General features: G+C 33.9%; 2 protein-coding genes across 4 annotated transcripts in view; one reads left to right on the top strand and one right to left on the bottom strand.

Moving 5' to 3' along the window:
• Window positions 1-21,083, bottom strand: part of LOC148628432 (centromere protein P-like) — a 61,035-nt gene that overhangs the window by 11,921 nt on the left and 28,031 nt on the right. For all 3 annotated transcript variants that reach the window (XM_088587512.1, XM_088587497.1, XM_088587504.1), the window contains 3 exons: window positions 17,580-17,646; window positions 6,775-6,841; window positions 2,836-2,915 (listed from right to left, as the gene is read on the bottom strand). In XM_088587512.1, coding sequence (XP_088443638.1) covers window positions 2,836-2,915; window positions 6,775-6,841; window positions 17,580-17,646 — 214 coding nt within the window. The remainder of the gene's footprint in view (window positions 1-2,835; window positions 2,916-6,774; window positions 6,842-17,579; window positions 17,647-21,083) is intronic.
• LOC148628433 (uncharacterized) lies at window positions 12,173-12,945 on the top strand. Its single transcript, XM_088587517.1, has one exon. It carries the CDS (start codon window positions 12,276-12,278, stop codon window positions 12,669-12,671), a length of 396 nt encoding a protein of 131 aa, XP_088443643.1. The 5' UTR covers window positions 12,173-12,275; the 3' UTR covers window positions 12,672-12,945.

Raw genomic sequence — 21,083 nt, 5'->3', positions numbered from 1 at the left:
TTTTAGTTTGTAATTTAAAAAGTAAAGATTGAGAAACCAATACACAAAAACCGTCTGGAAGGCTGTTCAGTAGATAAAAAAAAAGATTTTTTTCACTCTTTTGCAACTTAGTGAGGTCCAGCGTTAAAAAAAAACAAACCAAAAACATTGAAACTGGAAGTGTGCATTTATTTATTTGTAAATGAAAAAGGATTTTTTGGTTAAGGCTGGATCTTTATGTTTAACAAGCAACTCAAAGTCATATATCCCCCTATGCCGAAAAAAAGTGCATAAGTCCAAAAACTCCTGTTGAATTTGTTGAATCAACAAGAGGCTCTGGAAGAGCCTGAACCGCTCATCTGGCAAACCATGCCCTATTAACTAAATAAGTAAAGGTATCATGCTTTGTTACCATGTTTGACAAAAAATTGCTGAAAGAGAGTATATGATGAATGCTTCAAGTTCAACTGAGCACTGTAAAATGTTAGGAATGCCTTCAGTGTTTTCAGAACCTTTGGAAAAAAATTTGGGCAAGGGTACCTCTATGCCCTGTTATTCCAACCTGTCGAAGGGGACATTAGCCTAGTATACATTTGCTGAAAAAGAACATAAATAAAGTTAAAACCATGGCTGTACAACATTGTCAGCATCACCATTCTACTCAGGAGACAATATTTACTTTAAAAACCAAATATCATTGAAATAAAAGCAATTATAAAAATTAGCAGAAAAATGGCAGCCCAGGACAAGCTTTCGTCATAACCATTCAACTTACAACACAATATTTCCTCAGGAAACCAAAAATCATTAGAAACTGAGCAACTGTTGAAAATGGTTGCAAAATGGCTGCTTAAAAAAATTTCAATAATGCCAGTCAACTCAGAATATCATGTTTATCTTATAAGTTGCTTCATTATTTTTCTATAGTTGTGGAAAAAAAATAGCAAAAAAATGCATTTTTGTTCTATCGTTAGTAACGACAGCCACATTTATTGACCAATGAAAAATTTTAAACGATCGTTTGTGCAGGATACCTAAAAAACAATTATGCAAACTTTCATTAAATTTCGTAGCAAGGTTTGGAAGTTTTTCTATGACAAAAAAAAATCTGTTTCAAGGGTCATAACTCCTACATAGGGCGATGATTCATTTTGAAAATTTCAGCATAAGTTGGTTTCCATCAGAATTTGGCTAAATTCAATAGTTTTTGTCTTATTTGCAAAAAAACCTGTATTTTGACCCCTTTGTTCTATTTTTAGTAACAGCAGCCGTGTTTCTACACAGATCAAAAATGGTCATTTTGTGCAGGTTATAAAAAACTAGAAGGCCTGTTTATCACAGAAGCCCCCACCGCATTTGTTAGTAATGATTTTTTTTTAGTAAATCAAATGTGTCTGTAAGACACTAATGACGCTCCAAATAAGGAACATGTTTATTTTTGTATGAAGACATGGTTTGCAGATTCAGAAATCCTTCCAAGACTTGTGTTACTCATGGTCTGGGGATCAATTTGGGGATCAGAAATTCCTAAATATATGCATTTCTACATATTGTATCCTGGTCACATAGTGTCATGAAATTCTGTTTGGTAGTGTCAGACTAGTTGCAATGAGAAAAAGATGACCGATGGACGAAATTAATGGACACATAAAAGATGTTAATACCCCCCATAACACATCCCTAACTTTTTTTGCTTGGGATACATTTCTGGCAAAAATAACAAAGTCTAACTATCACCCAGTTCCGTAATATTTCATGAAAGTCAAGATCCTATGACCTTGCACACCATCATTATGTGTAGAAACATCCTGCAAAAAATATTTTAGATGTAGTTTGAAAACTACAGAAAGGGATTGCCATACAAGCCATATAGCCCTACTTTTGACGAAAATAAGTTTAACTTTCACCAATTTTTGTAATATTTCATGAAAATCAAAATCCTTGACCCTGCACACCTTCATCATGTGTAGAAATTATCATGTAAAATATTTTAGATGTAGTTCAAAAACTGTATGAGCAGATAGCCGAACAAGCCATGATCCATATATTTCTAATAAAGTGACAAAGTGTAACTATCACCAATTTCCGCAATATTTCACGAAAATCAACATGCTTTTGCCCTGCACATTTTCATCATGTGTATAAATATCCTGTAAAATATTTTAGATGTAGTTCAAAAACTGTACGAGGAGATAGCCGGACAAGCTATATAGCCCTGTTTCTGCATAAAATGTCTAAGTGTAACTATCACCAATTTCTATAAAATATCATGAAAATTAAAATCCTTTGGCTCTGTACACCTTCATGTGTATAAATATCCTGCAAAATATTTTAGATGTAGTTTAAAAACTGTACAAGGAGATAGCCATACAAGCCATATAGCCCTATTTCTGATGAAAAAGTCTAACTTTCACCAATTTCCGTAATATTTCATGAAAATCCCTTTGGCCTTGCACACCTTTATCATGTGTAAAAATATCCTGTAAAATATTGAAGATGTAGTTCAAAAACTGTACGAGGAGATAGCCGGACAAGCCATGATCATGTGTAATCTGGAAGGACACGGGTAAATTAATATCACCCCCGACAGTTTGTCGCAGAGGCATAAAAAAACAATCAAACCTACTTTCATACAATTCTGTCCAGTAGTTTCAGAGGAGAAGATCTTTGAAGAAAATGTTATGATGGATGCCAAATGATGGCAATAGCTAACATGGCCTTTGGCTAGATGAGCTAATAACAAAACATCATCTTTCTTGGGGCTTCACTCATTCATGTAAATAGTAAATGATACTCCTTCATTTGGCTTGCATATATAGAGAATTATTTCTCCCAATAATATATACATTTACTTACATCATGTTGTAGACAATCAAACTCTACTCTAAATCTTATTTTTCTACAAAGTCCTGTCAGGCTGTAATGAATGAGATTCTCTGCAAAAAAATGACAAGAATTTATACATATCTGTTTTCAAATTTTATCAAGTTGTCAAATGAACATAAATTTTGAATAAGGTCAGCTATAAAACTAGAAGAAAAAAAAAACAGTGAACAAAGCTCACTTCACAAGATATTGCACTTAACATAGTACTAACAAAACCCCCATTCAACCATCTACAGTTAAAAAGAAGTAGAAAAGCGGCTAACCTAAAAATGGTTCATGTCATCATGCAAAAGCAATATACCAAATATCTAAGCACTACTTCCAACAGAAGCAGATAAATCTGTTACAGAAATGTGTAAAGGATAGACTGACAAGATGATTGCAATATAGCCCACAATTAGAGAGGGCATATAATAATAATACCCCCTCTACCAATTGTATTTCATAATGTGAGAGACTTTTACAAGGCTTCTCAATTCTGTAAAAAATATCAAGTGCTATGATAAGTAGTTGCAGAGAAAATTATTATGGACAATTTGTGTTCAAATAATAAAGAGCTTCGCTAAATTTTCATAAGGAATCCAATAAAAGCATTCTTTGAAATGGGACTGAAAATAAAAAAAGTGGATTTTTTTGGGTACTGCCCCTTTGACCCCTTATAATTCGAAAATGTAAGAGATATCTGAAATCCGATTGAAAATTGCAGGCAGGGATTTTCACAAGGAATCCAATATTTTCTTTTTCCAAAATTAGACCAAAAATAAAAAAGTCTGGTGCTGCCCCTTTGATCCATTATAAGGTAAACACAATAAGAGATATCAATATAGCTTTTCATAAGTAAACCGATAAAAAATTAATTTCAAACATTGACAAAAACAAAAAAGTAGATTTTTTTACCCCTTTGCAAGTTTTGCTATGTGAAACAGCCAAAATGGTTTCGGATCAAAATATAAAATAGGAGGTGCATAATGGCAACTCAGTGATACAGGAGTAGAAATGGATCGGAGATGAATCCCCCATGTCCTCATATTCACAAATGAAAAGTCCAAAATATAAAAAAGAGGTGCACAATGGGAACATGTCATAAAGATTCTGTGAAAGTTTCATTCAATTCCATTCAGTGGAATTGGAAGAGTAAGGGATAAGAGATTGGTCCCCCCTGTAATGGAAGAAAGGAGGGAAGGAAAGATGGACAACTATATCACTATATGCCACCCACTTTGCAAAGGGGGGTATAATAAACAAAAGTTAACAGACACCGATCAGGCTGAGACAACAACAAAAAAATTATTATGATCGTATAAAATTAGGGACTGTAAATTTTGCTATCCATTGACATGTAAATCAAATTAAAACACTCACCAAATACACTTACACATGTGAAAATTTACATATGGCGTAAATTTACATACATAAGTAAATTTGTTCAGATGGACAAATGTGTACCTGTGTGAAAACGAGTTAAGTCCAATATTAGGTAGTACTAGGTACCATATATATACTGGCCTATCAGTCAGATTTAATCAAAGTGCTGTTAGCACTGGAGGTTTTTGGTTCTTGTGAAATTGTAGCATGAACAAAATTTCAAAGATTACCTGATGTCAAATAAAACTGTGATCGATCATACATTTACATTTTACATTAAGAACTGCTTTTTTCCCCGTATATGTATAAACTGAATGTCAATCCATACTACTACCAAACCTTACACACATTTACTAATTTTGTTCCATTTAACCTTTTTCCCAAATTTTTAAAACTGTCCAAAAGTTAATACACATTCACTTTCAAAAACTATATTTACAGAGTATTTATCCTACACTGTACTTATACTCAAATAAAACCAATTTCAGCTTAAGAAAATAATTAATGATAAGAAAATTTTCAAAAACTAGACACTTCTATCAATTTCAATTTTCCTGCAAATTGAACTTGGTTAGAATCACTGCTCTTCACTTCCTGTTTATAAATGGTAAAATATTAATGATAGGATGGAGAATTTGACTGATAAGTTTGTTAAATGGAATATTCTTAACACATTTTACAATTCTTGACACATTAATGCAAGAACTAAATTCCGTGAATGCAAATTTACTACTAAATATATTTCAAGGCCATAAAGGACTCCCTCAATTATTCAGTTGATATGAAGACTATACTCGGCGTCACATAAATAACATACTGTTAAAATTTGAATAAAAATATTTTCTACGATTTTACTGACACCTACCGTCATTTGAATTGTCTTAAATGACTTGCGCATTCGTTTAGCCAAACGGCTTCTCCCTAAACAAGTCGCTTATTAGCTTAAATCATGCGTAACAAATCCTTATGGGAAAATCCCATACTAATATCCGCCATGTTGGTTTCTACGGGACGATTTGTTTACAAACGAAGTTCGTAAGTTCCCATCGAACTCCGGTGACAATCGTCTGCTTGATCAACTTCTCGGTATTGTACGTTGTTCGCGTAAAATAAATCCGAGATATCCGAAGTAACGCCAAAATGCATTCTGGGTTCTTCGGTTTTTGGACAAACCATTTAAACATAAACAACATCTCCTAGCAACCCGATCACTGTAAACATGGCCGACTTTTTACGATGTAAATATTGGCACCGAGAATTAAAATCTGACCGGAATTTAACGATTCAATGTTTAGGGAAAAGCCGTTTGGCTTAACGAATGAGCAAGTCATTTAAGACAATTTAAACGATGGTAGGTGTCAATAAAGTCGTAGAAAATATTTTTATTCAAATTTTAACAGTATGTTATTTATGTGACGCCGAGTATAGATCTTAATTTTATTTGCAGAAATAATAGAATATCATTAAGCATTGAGCTGCATAAATGCAAGAAACATATTTACTGGTTATAAAAGAGGTATTGAATGATATAAAAGAAACTACACTTGGACTACATTTTTTTGTGTAGTGTTTAGAAATAGTAGTGAAGTTCCAGTGATGGCCTGGCCATATAAGGTATTTTAATCCTGAAGGATCAAAAACCTAAAAAAAAAAATAAATTGTGAAGTGCCAGGAAAGGTACTGACTTACTGGCAAAATCCAGGTTATGGGCTTTTGTACAACCAAAATAATTATCAAAATTTCCTGGCTCCATTTGAAACACATGGTAATTTGATAAACAGAGAGCTGATGTGCCACTGATATGAAATTGGTAAGTGCAGTAAAACCCATAATTGAAGCTGTAAATCAAATATCAAGTGGCTGTGATTTGTAGTTTTTGAGAATAAATTGTGCAAAATAATTGGTTTCAGATGCATGAACTGTTAACCTCTTTCTTAGACAATGAAAACACAGAAACAATGTGATTTTTTTCACATTAAAATTTAAAAATGCTCCAATTTGGATGAAATTTGGTTTCTAGGGTGAAAATCATATGCTTATTCTGAATTTTGAGATTCAAGACCATTTGAATGTTGCTATTGCCATGGTCAATGATTTTCCTGCCATGTAATACTTCAAAACACTCTGATTTGGATGATATTTAGTTTTTATTTTGGTTGCGTAAATAATATGCTAAATCTTAATTTTTAGGCTTCAAGCACATTTTCAGCAATCCCATGGAAACCGATTTTCCCACCAAAATTTCAAATGCTCTGATTTGGATAAAGTTAAGTTTTTAGGGCAAAAATGGTATGCTGAATCTGTTTCTTGGCAATGGGTGTACAGGAGATGACCTGCCCCACCTTTTGGGAACGTTAACTTTAATTTATTGACTACATTCAAATTATACCCTGCATTATTGATATATGATTCTCATGAATAATCTAAAATTTAAAAAGAAATTTCATCTTGATTCCTCAAACCAAATGTCCATAGAACAAAACATTGCCAAAACATTAAATAGTCAATTGAACAAATACATGTACTGTATCTCTATATACACACCTGCTTTCAATGGTTCATACTGTAGTTCATTTATTACAATTCCTGTTAACTTGGTTGTCAGCTCAATCTAAAACATGAATCCGCAAAAAAAAAAAAAAATGAATAAAATGAAGAAATCCAAGTCGATCAATAAGCTTAAGTGTGATCACAAAGAATGAATGAGAAAAGTTTATTGATTGCATACATCCTTCTGACAGCAAATATACTACATAGTAGTTAGTAGTGGCATTATCAGAGAGGTTAATAACATTGACTTCATATGTAATAAAGAGGGGATTGTAGGAAGTCTACAATTTTGTTTACTTATCACAAAAACTGGTAGATCCAAAGATAATAATAATAAAAAAGAAACAACCAAAACTTTGGTTTTTAAAAAATGCTTGAGAATTCTGGACTTGATCTCAATTCAGTCAATTGTCAAGAAAACACGAAGTTGTGTGCACTGTTGTGCTAGGTATACCCTAAATGGTACAGAAGGTTGATATCGGACAGCAACCTATGCCTACAACCTATGCCTTATCTACATAAAGCCACATTACAAATTTAAAATCAAGCTTCTTCAAGCACAGATTTTAAGATGAAAGTTTTGACAATTGTAATGATGGACAGACAGACAAAATGATTCCAATACACCGCTCACTAGCAGAGGGTTAACAGAAACTACTAAGAGGTTCTAGAGAACCTGAATCACTCAACTGGTCAAAAACAGTCTTTTTAGCTTTATAAAGCTGGACTCTTGACCTTACTGTACTATTGTCACAAGAATCATTTAATCAATACTGATTATCTTAGTTATCTACCTCGTTTTCATATCATAAAATAAACCTCTCATTGTCATTTTGTTACTCTTCAAGGGCAATAACTCTGAAATTGGTCAACAGATCTTTATGAAAATTACAGCATAGGTTGGTCTCACCATATTGATCAATTTTATACTTTCAGAATTTATTTCAAAATTTAGCTCCACTCATTTGTTTAAGAGTCATTTCCAAAAATCTTCAATTTGACCCCTATGTCTATTTTATTAACACTGGCCATGGTTTTTACCACATCAAAAATCCCCAGGATGTTGTATGGTACATTTATGCCGTTTAACATTCCATCCAGTAGTCAAGGAGGAGATTTTTTGATTGATTGATTAATGGGGTCTAACGCCCAAGCAGCAATATTTCAGCTATATTCAGGCCATGAACATGAAATGGATGATAAAATGAACATGAAATGATGACAATAATGATGAAATGAAAAAAAGATGGGACACAAGGTTAATAGAGTTGACAAATTTTGATTGCCATTAGAAAAAGGGAGGGATGGGTAGGGTCGGGCAATTTAGCCTCCTGTGGCAGAGCACAAAGGTTCCTACTCCTATTGAATACCACAGCAGGGTTCTTTAACATGCGAGGAATATGGCATATTTCCCAACATGGTGCACCACTATGGTTTGTGGTCAGGTTTTCTGTATTATAGCCTGACAACCCAAACATGTAACACGCCAGGGGTACCCCAATCCACCACCTGGGGCACATAATCCAGTTGCCCAGTGGGCATAGTGCCCAAGCCCCCGGCAACAGTTCTGAGTACTATTTAGTCACCTTTTAAGACAAGCTTAGCACTGCTGCAGGCCTATTCTTTTGACACCCAGATCTCCTTGGGGTGAGAAGATTTTTCAAAGTTCGAAATACAAAAATTCTGAAAAAAAGTCCTTTTCAGGACCCATAACCCATTTCTGCATCAAGGATCTTTCTGAAAATTTCACCATAAATCCAACTATCACACTAAACAATTTTACTCCCTGCCAGATTTAAGCTAAATTCAACTGTTTTGGAGTTAAGTGCAAAATTCTGCAATTTGACCCCTATTTTTTGCAAGATAAAAAATTCCCACTTACAGACTGTTAAAGATGTTCTACAGAACATTTTCGTTAAGTTTTGTTTCAATCCATCCAGGTATTTTATAGGAGATGATTTTCAAAGTTGGAAATGTAAAATTTTGTAAAAATATCCATTACAGGACCCGTAACTCATTTATCCGTCAATGAAACTTTCTGAAAATTGCAGTACGGCCCATCCCATCATGCTAAATAATTTTACTCCCTGCCAAATTTTAGATAAACCCAACTCTTTCTGAGTTTTGCACAAAATTCTGTAATTTGACCTCTATGGTTTATTTTTAGTAACAGAAGCAATGCTTTTCGCAAGATAAAAAATCCCCACACAAGAATTGTCAAAAATACCCATCTGTCACTCTTATATTTCACTTTTGCCAGTATTCGGTTTTCAGTTCATTCAGATTTCTGTGATTTTTCATGCAATGAGCTTCAAATGCACTATTTTGGCATAAAACCTGTGTTAAAAGCTTACAAAACCCCAAATTTAGGGTTTATAAGTACATATGGGTTGTGATTTTGTATGTTTTAAGTGGAAATTTTCATTTAAAAGATGAATTATAGCAAAACAGTGAAATGCATATCTGCACTTAGGTATAGGGAATGAGAATGCCTCTAAAATTGTTATCAATTGTCCAATTATGATAAATTTGGGATCATTTTACTTGTAAGAAGGTAAGCTTTCAAGAAATAACTAGAAAATTACAATATGTAATATTACATTCTGCTTAAGCCAGCACTCAACAGTTTAGTTTAGTTTCCCACTTTTGGCTAGGGGTGAAAAATGACATAAATGGAAACCGGTGGTTGCTATAGTGATTAAAAATGAAGAATCTATTGTTGATAAAACATTTTCTGAAAAAAGGGGACTTTTAAAAGGATTTCGCAATGTTTTATATATTTTCAATGTTGAAGGGGCTTTTTTTCAATGACAATTTGACTTCATTGTGAAAGTGAAAGTAAGTCAATTTTTTACCATGTTAAATTTTATATGTGGATTACAAAGTGAAATAGCTCAAAATCTAACAGGCAATGTCCATATGATGAAGGGTTTTTCAAAGGAAAAAGTTTGACGAGTTTCAGGGGATGAAATAAAAATTTCAGATATTTTGCGGGAAATCTGATATTTTTAAACCTGATTTTAAGAACTTTTTTGGGCAAATTTTTGCTTATTTTCGCATGGTTTCTATGGTAACCCTATATGCTGTGGGTAATTTTTTTCCAGAAAATTTTTACTGCATCCTGAAGGCCTTGGCTTGAGCTATTTCTAGGTATATAGATTTACAGATGCTTGACAATTTTTTAAAGTGATAAATGTTACAAAGCATCAGATTACAAGACCAAAATTAGGCAGTTCTACAATACTGTGGAGTGCTGGCTTTAGTAACAGAGGCCACGTTTCTTGAGAGATCAAAAATGCACACTTCAGTTTAAAAACCCCAGTAAACTTAGGTTTCAAGTTAGTCAAGTAGATTCAGAGGAGAAAATTTTTGAAAGTAATAACGTTAAAAATAGTAAAAAAACATTGGAAAAGGGCAATAACTCCAACATGGCTATATGAATTTACACGAAATTTTGACCACAGATAGATTTCATCATGTTAAACACTTTTATTCAGTTAGAATTTTGCAAAACCTAACAGTTTTGGAGATATATGGAAAAAACGCAACTTCAAATATAAGATGCACATAGCATTATTCATGATAAAATAAATTGCTACCTCTTTCCAAGTCCAAGTACAGAGGGAAGCCTCAAATTCATTCAGATCATAAATCAAAATAGCAAGGGCACAATGGTATTGACTGATTATTGTTCTGTGAAGCTTTCATTAAAATGTGTCACATAAAAAAAGTTTTTGAGAGCCTACATTAAATAAGTATCTCCTAGCCTGAAAAGTTTCTCTTCTTTCTCCACCATATATATGACTAACAGAAAATTTACATATTATCATTGGGAGCTGTTTCTAAATGTATTAAGTAATTATTAATTTAACACTGTACAAAATAGCAAAAAATCAATACAATATACTCACACAGAACTAATATCTACAGCACTAAAACTAAATATTATGCTTGTGCAACACTAAAGTCTTATTTAGTTTTTTTGTGCATAGATTGCATTATGTCTTTTTTTATTTTGTAGAAAAAAACTAAAACAAGGTATGATAGATGGATAGAGGGGAAAAATATGACCTCCAACAATTGTGGCACTATTTAAAAATGGAGGCTGTAAGAACATTTTATCATTATGACTTTATTGACCTATTTTTTGCTAAAATAATATGATCCACTCTTGCTTCCTTTTTTCTACTGAATATCAATTCCAGGACTTCATCAGGTTGAATTTCAGAGAGGTGTTTTGTTATCATCATGTTTTGCAGATATCTTGTTACACATGTGTCATAATATGTCTTGTAATGTCTTCACAAGTAGCTGGATGTATGATAATTATTGTTATGTGTATCATAATTCAACTAAAGTCCAGAGCAGCAAAGTGAGAAGCTTAAGCACCCTAGAAGTGCAAAGACATCATTGGAAATTATAGAAGGCTCAGGTAGTGAAGTAGTAGGTGATCTCTTAGTGACTTAGAAGACACTTATACTTATAGGTACCGGTCTAGCATTTCATATTGCTGAGCTGGTGTACATCAAAACATGGAGAGTATTAAAATAGTGATCTCTCTTTTGGTCTCTTTGCAAAACTCATTCATTCGTCAATGGATCTTTCTGATAATTTTGGTGTAAGTCCATCACAATTTACTAAACTTTTCAACTTTTTGAAGGCAGATCGAGTGCTACAGGCACTCAGAATGACTCTGTATTATCTCAGACTCAGTTTGGTGGTTTAACCACCCAGCATGTCAGTTCATGGATGACATCTCTGAGGGAGAGCGTAGACCAATATTATCACTAGAACCAAATGTTAATGAGGATTTAGGTAGTCCTAATATTTCATTAAATCAAGAGATAGACACTAGGTCTGAAATCTCACTTTATGCAAATTCTTGTGACAGGGCAGATGTGTTAGGTCTAGTCATTTCAGATGATTAAAGTCGTGATAGTCGTGTAGGGTAAATTACTGCTCACTCGACACATTCACACAGAAATAGTTCAGGAGTTACTGAGAAACGGTTTATCCATTTTCTTAATGTACAAACATTAAACTCAAATAACACGAATAATGATAATGTCACATCAATTGCTAATAACAATACTTCTGCAGTTCAGTCAGTTAAGGGGCATGAACAATGTGCTCATAAGAACTCTTCAGATAATCTTTTTTTAAAGATTTTTATAGAGGATGTCCCAAAGGACAGTGATCAAAGTGGTGGCTTATAATTAGATGAAGCTCAAATTAAAATGTTAGAAAATTCTTGGAGAGCTAAGACTCCTGAAAATCTTACATGTTTTCGTGATGAATATAAGAATTGTTTTCCCATTCATAACAATGCTGCTGATTTTTTGCAGGTGCCAAGTTAAGATGACATTTAAGAGCCAATGTTCAAAACTACACATGGTCCAAAGGCTGTAAAAAATTGGGACAAACAGAAACAGCTGTTTACTCAACCACCGAAACAAATAGAAAAACTGGCTTACAAGAGCCGAGTGCCAGCTTGCATGGGTATTATATCTGTATTGCATTTAGAGAATGCTTTAGATACTTTGTTAAATAACTTAAGGACAAGTAATGCTAGTCCAGAAATTTTGCAGTCAGTTTCTGATATGTTTGCTATATCTATGAAATCACTTGATCAGTTGGGTAGGACTGGAGAATTCAGTCATATGATATGTAAAAAGGCAGCTGCCTCAGATTCAGGGCTAAACATTCTTAAAGGCATTCAAGCAAAGATTTCATATTTGCCACTCACTTCTGAGGGTGTATTTGGTGAAGTGTTAGAAGAGAAACTTGAAAAATGCAAAGAACAAAGTGATCAGAGTTTACAAATAAGCATAAACACGAATTCAATCCAAAGAGGGTTCTACGTCAAACAAAAGTGTGAAATATTCTTCTAACAATAGTAACAATAATAATTCCAACAACAATTGGTCTGATGGTAGATCTTATAACAACATTCATATAAGTTTAATCCTAGAAATCAGCAAAAAGATGGTTCTACAGGGAGAGACTTTGATAAGAAAGTCAAAGACAAGAAGTCTGGTAGTTCTTGGGGTTCTTTTCGAACCCCCAAGAAAAGCAGTTGACTGGAAACAGACCGAGATACCAGTTGGGAAATGTCTGAGATTTTTCCTAAAAAAATTCAGAAAAGATAACTGACCTCACCAGTCAGGAATAAGGAAAACTGTAGTTTCACAAAAAAAAGATACAGAAATTTTGCTTCAAAAAGTAGATACTTTATTGCAAAAGGTTGCAATAGAACTGCCTGTCACATAAATTGCTTAGAGATGGAGGCAGTTTATTTGACCATGAAACATTTTTTGTGATGGATTTGGCTTTCTCTTTCGATAGTCTTGGTTTTGACTATTTCTTGTATACAACTAATAATTTGATTATGATCTTGAAACATGTGTACAGCATATCAAAATTTACAATATATAAACTGGTATTTTTTTATTTACCTCAGATAAAGGGTCAAACTATTCTTGTGAGATCTGACAACAGTAAGGTAGTCAGGTATCTCTCAATGTAAGGGAGAACAACGTCACCACAACTTTGTTGTTAAACTGGGGATGCTTGGAATTTAGCCATTCAAAACAGAATTCAGATAAAGGCAGCCCACAATGCAGGTCACAAAAAAAATTTTCGCAGATCAATTGAGTCGCTTCAAAATTCTTCCAATGGAATGGTCCTTGAACAGACAAGTAGTTAAGAGTCTTTCAAATTTAAGGCCAACCTTTGATAGATCTGTTTGCGTCTGTACACAATCGGCAGACAGAGATATTTTGCTCATGTAGCCCTCATCCACCAGTACTAGAAATAGATGCATTGTCAATCTCATGGGAAAGAGTAATCAAGGGAACCAAGGTTACAGCGGTAATCAAAAGAATGTAATCCAGGGACAAAGACCAGACATGGAAAACAGACATACACCACAAAGAACATAGAGTAACTAAAATCATACATACAAAGTAACAAAAGCAAATGAGCAACTTTGACTCCACTAAAAACTGGGAGCATGGACCAGGTGCACCGGTAGGGTAAGCGTCCTCTGCTTTTCTAGAAACACACACCGAGTTGCTCATAAAAAGTCAAGTCCAGGGTAGACAAACGAGGAAAGGAAAACTATGACCCGTTGAATAAATCAGTTTTCATGGTGCAGATGGGTACACCATTACCATCCATGAGTTCATGATGACGACCATAAAACTTCTGTAGTGATGACTTCAATCTTGTAGCAACATAACCCTGTTCCAGAAGCCTATTTGTTAGAGTTCTAGCACGATACAAAAAGTCTGCATAGTTTCGGCAAGCTCTGGCATAACATATGAGTTGTGATATGAACAATCCATACGCAGGTGCCAAAGGGATGTTGCCACAGATGAAAGGAAAGTTGACAATTTTGAATGAAAAGTCATCAGGTTTGTTGTAAAGTTTGGTCAATAGTTTTCCTTTACCATCAATTTCTAAGTGTAGGTCAAGATATGAATGTATGCTTATGCTTATCCACCAATTTTCATGACACCTAGGGTGATACAATATATGACGTAATTCCATGTCAGGTACTACTGATTGCCCCTCAGTGGCCCAGGAGACATTGGTATCCAGAACTGCTTCAACTATTGATAGCAAACCCAAAATGGTTACCAATATTTCCAGAGCTTCTGTGCCAACCAAAAACACAGATTTATCACCCGAATCCCCAAGTATTCAGTTTGAATGCATGGCTACTATCAACAAACGTTTTGAGTCAGAGGGATTTTCGAAACAATCTATAGTGTTACTCTCTGCTTCTTGGAGAAAAGGAACACAAATAGACTATTGTTCCAAATTCAAGCAGTTCAATAGCTGGTGTAGTTCAAGGGAAATTAATTCAAGTTCAATTTCTTTAAGTCAAGTGCAGATTTTCTGTCCTATTTATTTTATGAAAAAGGACCACAATATAGAACGATTGGAAGGTACCGTTCTATGCTTTCAACAGTCTTACCACCAAGTGACAATTTTCCTGTGGGTCAACACCCTCATATTATTAGATTAATAAAGGGGTTTTTAATTCACAACCGCCAGTTAAGAAACTGATACCGGAATGGGATTTACAAAATGTCTTAAACATGTTTGAGAATAGTCCGTTTGAACCTTTAGAACAATTGTCATTAAAAGAATTAACATTGCAAACTGTTTTTCTTATTGCTAAAACTTCTTTCAGGAGATGTAGTGATCTGCAGGCCCTAAGAATTGATGATCAGTTGATAAGAATTCAGCTGCAGGGTATTACTTTCATTCGTTATGGTCTTGCAAAACAGGACCGAGAAAAACATTTTGGTGCCAAGATTTTTGTACAGACTTTTAAGGAAAATCCCTTTGGATCCTTATAGATGTTTATTGGCTTACTTAGACAGAACTAACCCATTTAGGAATAGTCTTCCAAAATAACAGAAAGGAAATCTATTTTTGATGCTTAAAGAACAACACAAGGCTGTTTCTTCTCAAACCATTTCTTATTGGATTAATCAAGTTATTAAGGAAGCCTACTCTAATATTGAATCCAGTGTCCTAGCTAGGGCAAAATGGAGGGGCGCCGCACCCCTCTGCCCTTATAGAGTACCCCATTAGTGCCCATTTACAATTAACTGAATGTCCCTTTAATATTACATTCAAGTTTATAAATTATCGGTACCCCAAGCTAATTAAGAAATGTCACCTTCATTACCTACATCCTGTCTTAATTAACCCTCAGGTAAACCTCGGGTAATTATCGGTCATAAATCAGCTGATCAAGGTTATCGGATGATGATTGACAAGTAGAAAATGGGTACCGCTTGGACCTATCACCATTTTATGGACAGCCAATCATTGGTTAATAATTTATTTCTACTGCACAATGAATTTCACAAAAAAATTTAAGTAAACAAGTTTTTGTAGAACCACGGTTGTAAACAATTGCATGTTGCACATGTTTGTTTATTCAAAATGTTAGTTACCTCCCTTATAATTTCAATATTTAAAAAAACATGATATCTTCAACAGAACAAGACATTTTCCAAAAGTTCTGATTGCAATAGTTATAGGAAATAATATTTCTATTAATTAAATAAGATTTTGAAATTTAATTGGAACAATGTTAAATATTTGTTATATTTCGTGCAACATTTCACCATATAGTTTGTCATAAACAGAATCATTGGCCCTTAATCAGATATAACTTAAAAATATAATGCTGAATATCTCTTAAAACACGGATCACTCTTCATGTGGACATACTGGGGAAACGCTCTCAGACCCACATGGGGTCTTGGGAGTAGACCAGAGTGTCAACAGAGCAGCCCAGCCGCTAGTAGGACATACTCTGAGAACTCAGTCGGGTATCCTGAAGGCTGGGCTCTGCTACCTCCAACTGACAGACACTTACGAACAGAATCCTATAAGGGGCAGATGTGCGAGATCCATAAGGATAGTCAAGACCGTAAAAAACCCCTATCATCAGAAAACAATGATCAAGTCTAGCTACATGCCATTCTATAAAAATGAGGATTGTAAATGATCACAAAAATTTATTGGAGAGTGATTTTGAACTGTAGTAATTCAATTCTGGCTAAAATATTTCTATAATTATTTACTTTCACAAGGCATTAAGTCAGTTGAGAAAGGTTTTATAAATACAATAAGGATGTCATGCTTATATCAATGCAGTAAACCTTATTCAGTTTGCAAAATATGAAGCAACAATGTCCATTCACACATTGTCCCACCTTCATTTTCAAAAGTTGGCAGGTATGTAATAAGAATACAAACGTACAAGAAAAGAAAAAAAATGAAGGAAGATATTTCTGACCTAATGCAAACATAAATCTTAAAAAAAACTAAGATCAATGTCCCTTTTTGGTTGAAAAAAAAAAAACAGGCTATGCGTTAAAGTGCCCTCTTCCCTGCACCCCTCTATTTTCAAATCCCAGCTGGAACACTGGAATCATCTTCAGAATTGAAACCTCGAGCTCATTCAACGAGAGCAATTGGATCTTCTTGAGCTTTACTCTAGCGAGCACTGTACATGAAATTTTAGAATCTGCAGATTGGAGCTTAGAATCTACATTTAGTAGATTCTATTCGAGGGAGATAGATGTTAAGGTTTTACAGTAGTTTGTGTTATTACAGATGTACTTTGATGTTCAGCGAGTCTGCCGCAAAGTTATTTCTTTCACAAGAAGTGATGGTTTTTATCAATTGTGCTATGCTGGCGCTTTGATATTAAGTTGGAGTAATTTATTATGCCAAGATACATTTGCCATGTCAAATTTAGACATCAACATATATGTTGAAATTATTTTTTCCATTGAAATAAACTTATTTACATTTTGGAGAAAGAATGGATGTGCATAAAGTTTCGATGTTGAGAAAATTTTAAACAGGCATCTCCATGGGAAGAGACAAGAGACTGCTTTGGTATGAAGATCCTTATTGTAATCTTCCATCAGGTAAGTAAATAATTAACTCGTAAAATTGTAACTTGAGTTATAGATTCTTAATTTTTGAAAGTAATAATGTTAAAAATAGTAAAAAAACATTGAAAAAATCCCCATGTTGGTTCTATGCAAAACACCCTAAGAAAACAATCATACCAAGTTTGGTACTAATTGGTTGAGTAGTTTCAGAGGAGAAGAGTTTTGAAAAATTGTTAACAAGGATGGACAATGATGACAACGGATGCCAAATGATGGCAATAAAAATAAAAAGCGTAGTTGATGAATGTATGGACAGACAAGGTGATTACAGTATGGGGGTATAAAAATATTCTTATAAAAACTTACCTGTTTCTTTATACATTCACACTTGTCTTTGAAATCATTCACTGTACTGAGAGGATTGTCAATGGTGCTGAAAACATTAATGGCATATTTTGGCATTTTGTGCATACATAATTCATTCTATGTTACACTTACATTATAACTAGAACAACACTACTGCTCTCCTAGATAAACATATTTTAGTTTAGTTATTCCATTAAGCCTCAACTTTTTGTTATAAACCTAAATGGTATTAAAATCACAACTTCGAATATAAGATGCACATAGCATTATTCATGATAAAAAAATTGCTACCTCTTTCCAAGTCCAAGAACAGAGGGAAGCCTCAAATTCATTCAGATCATAAATCAAAATAGCAAGGGCACAATGGTATTGACTGATTATTGTTCTGTGAAGCTTTCACTAAAATGTATCACATAAAAAAAGTTTTTGAGAGCCTACATTAAATAAGCATCTCCTTGCCTGAAAAGTTTCTCTTCTTTCTCCACCATATATATGTCTAACAGAAAATTTACATATTATCATTGGGAGCTGTTTCTAAATGTATTAAGTAATTATTAATTTAACACTGTACAAATAGCAAAAAATCAATACAATATACTCACGCAGAACTAATATCTACAGCACTAAAATTAAATATTATGCTTGTGCAACACTAAAGTCTTATTTAGTTTTTTGCTACAACTCACAAATGTTCATTTGTGCATAGATCGCATTATGTCTATTTTTTTATTTTGTAGAAAAAACTAAAACAAATGTAAATGAGGAATGATAGATGGATAGAGAGGAAAAAATATTACCTCCAGTAATTGTGGCACTATTTAAAAATGGAGGTTGTAAGAACATTTTGTCATTATGACCTTATTGACCTATTTTTGCTGAAATAATATGACCCACTCTTGCTTTCTTTTTTCTACTGAATATCAAATCAGGACTTCATCAGGTTGAATTTCAGAGAGGTGTTTTGTTATGTTGTCATTATGTTTTGCAGATATGTCTTGTTACACATGTGTCATAATATGTCTTGTAATGTCTTCACAGGTAGCTGGATGTATGATATGTATCATAATTCAACAAAAGTCCAGAGCAGCAAAGCGAGAAGCTTAAGCACCCTAGAAGTGCAAAGACATAATTGGAAATTATAGAAGGCTCAGGTAGTGAAGTAGCAGGTGATCTCTTTGTGACTTAGAAGACACTTGTACTTATAGGTACCGGTCTTGCATTTCATATTGCTGAGCTGGTGTACATCAAAACATGGAGGGTATTAAAATAGTGAGCTCTCTGTTGGTCTCTTTACGAAAGTTATGTCAAAAAATATGAACAATGACTTATAAAATAGAGCAAAAATCACAATATGACATGGCATTTTTTTTTGTAAATAGAATTTTACATGATAACACATAAATGCTCTCCAGAAAAGGTAGGTGTGTCAAATGCAAAACAAAAGTGAAAGTAGAGAAAATGGCTATTTACTACATGTTCTTAGTAATGCAACATGAGTGAAAGTGATATAAAATAAATTTTTAATTAAAAAAATCCTAAACAAGATGCACTTTACTAGTCTTCATATAGGCTACAAACCACTAATGTCACTTCCCATAGGCTTCAATGCTAATTTGACTAAGTTCAATGAGTTTTGGAGCTTCTACCTATAGTTTATCCTAAAGAGGACTATATATCAACTGAAAGCTGCATGCATACACTAATAGCCCTAAAATATTATGTGGGGTTTAGTACCTTGCAGTGCGACACAAGCTCCTAGAAGACAATGAGCTAAAAATAGAATGGGAATTCCCTTACATTTCACAAAAAGGGGTCTTCATACAGAACTCACAAAAAATATTTAATTCAGTAAGTTACAGTGACCATTTTATGTAGAAATAAAGGAATTATAATTCCCGGCCAAACACAAGTTCACTTGTGCAGATTTGATGTGCACTTTTTTGACAGCAATATTACACAAGTGCACTAGAACTTGTGTAGGACTATTTTTGGTTGAATTAGTGGTATGTATCCTATAGTGCTGTGGACAGCTAAGAATTTTTCTAACTGTAACGAGCCTAGAGGGTATACAGCTATACCATATGTCAATGGAAATGTTAATTAGCTAGTATAGTCTGTAGTTTTTAGTACTGTTTGTCTTTATAGTTGTAGTGAAAACTTGGTGGGTTTAGAATAAATCTTAGAAGATATATTCATTAGTGAACAGTGGTAGAAGAGTTGGTGTCCATTCGGCGAAATGGCAAGTGGTCCAAGCTACAAAAACCCTTCAGGTTTGACAGAAGACAAGTCATACCAGCAGTGGAAGAATGAAGTGGAAATGTGGCAATTGGTGACAGAACTGGACAAAAAGAAGAGAGGATTAGCTCTTGCCTTGTCCCTCCAGGGCAAACCAAGGGAAGTGGCCTTTGAAATATCACCTGGTGATCTTAATGTTGATGAAGGAGTTGAAAAATTGATAACTGAATTAGATAAGATGTTTGAAAAGGACAAAGTAGACCAGGCATATGCACCTTATACTAAGTTTGATAAATTTAATAGAGAAATGAGTGTCAAAATTAGTGACTATATATTAGAGTTTGAACAAAGATATAACAAATGCAAGAAGTATGAAATGGTCCTCCCAGATGCCATACTAGCATTTAAGTTACTAGACAATGCAGGTCTAAGTCAAAGTAATAGACAGTTAGCTTTAACAGCATGTTCAGATTTAAAATTTGATACCAAGAAGGCAGCACTAAATAGAATATTTGCATCAAAGTCTCAGTCTGATGTGGATCATATAGTAACTGTAAAAGAAGAGAATGTATTTATTGGTGCACATCGATATGAAAGAGGACGTAGTTCAAGGAGATTTGGTGCAAGAAATCAAACTGATCGCACATATGGACAGAGAAATGTGCAAAAGTTGAATCCAACTATCAATGGTATTGTTTTTCATTGTAGTGTATGTGATTCCAAATATCACTGGGTTAGGGATTGCCCTCACAATCAGCTAATGTGAACGTAACAGAAGAACAAAGTAGTAAATTAGACACTGAGACAGTAAACATCACTTTGCTAACATCATCAAAGGAAACTCTACCAGCACAAGAAATATTTTAACTGAAGCATTTGAATCGGCTATTGTAGATACAGCATGCACAAAAACAGTTTGTGGAGCAAAATGGTTACATAATTTTTTAGACACTTTTGGCCCTGGAATAAAAGAGATAAAATGCAAAGAAAGTCATGTACCTTTCAAATTTGGTAATGGCAAAACAGTTTATTCTTATCAGTCTGTAAAGTTACCTGCTACAATTGGTTCAGTCAACTGTCACATCCAAACTGAAGTAGTTGATTGTGAAATTCCTCTGTTACTAAGTAAGGATTCCTTAAAAAGAGCACAAACCATTATGGATCTTCGCAATGATGAAGATTCAATGTTTGGAAAGCCTATTGATGTTCACTTCACTTCAAATGGACACTATTGTATCAATATAAGACAAAGTAAAACTGGTCACAAAA

The sequence above is a fragment of the Perna viridis genome, chromosome 1 (genome assembly GCF_037379345.1).
Source record: "Perna viridis isolate PV_CMFRI_1.1 ecotype Kerala chromosome 1, ASM3737934v1, whole genome shotgun sequence".
Lineage (NCBI taxonomy): Eukaryota > Metazoa > Mollusca > Bivalvia > Mytilida > Mytilidae > Perna > Perna viridis.
The sequence above is the reverse complement of the archived record's forward strand: the minus strand, read 5'-3'. Positions and strand labels throughout refer to the sequence as shown.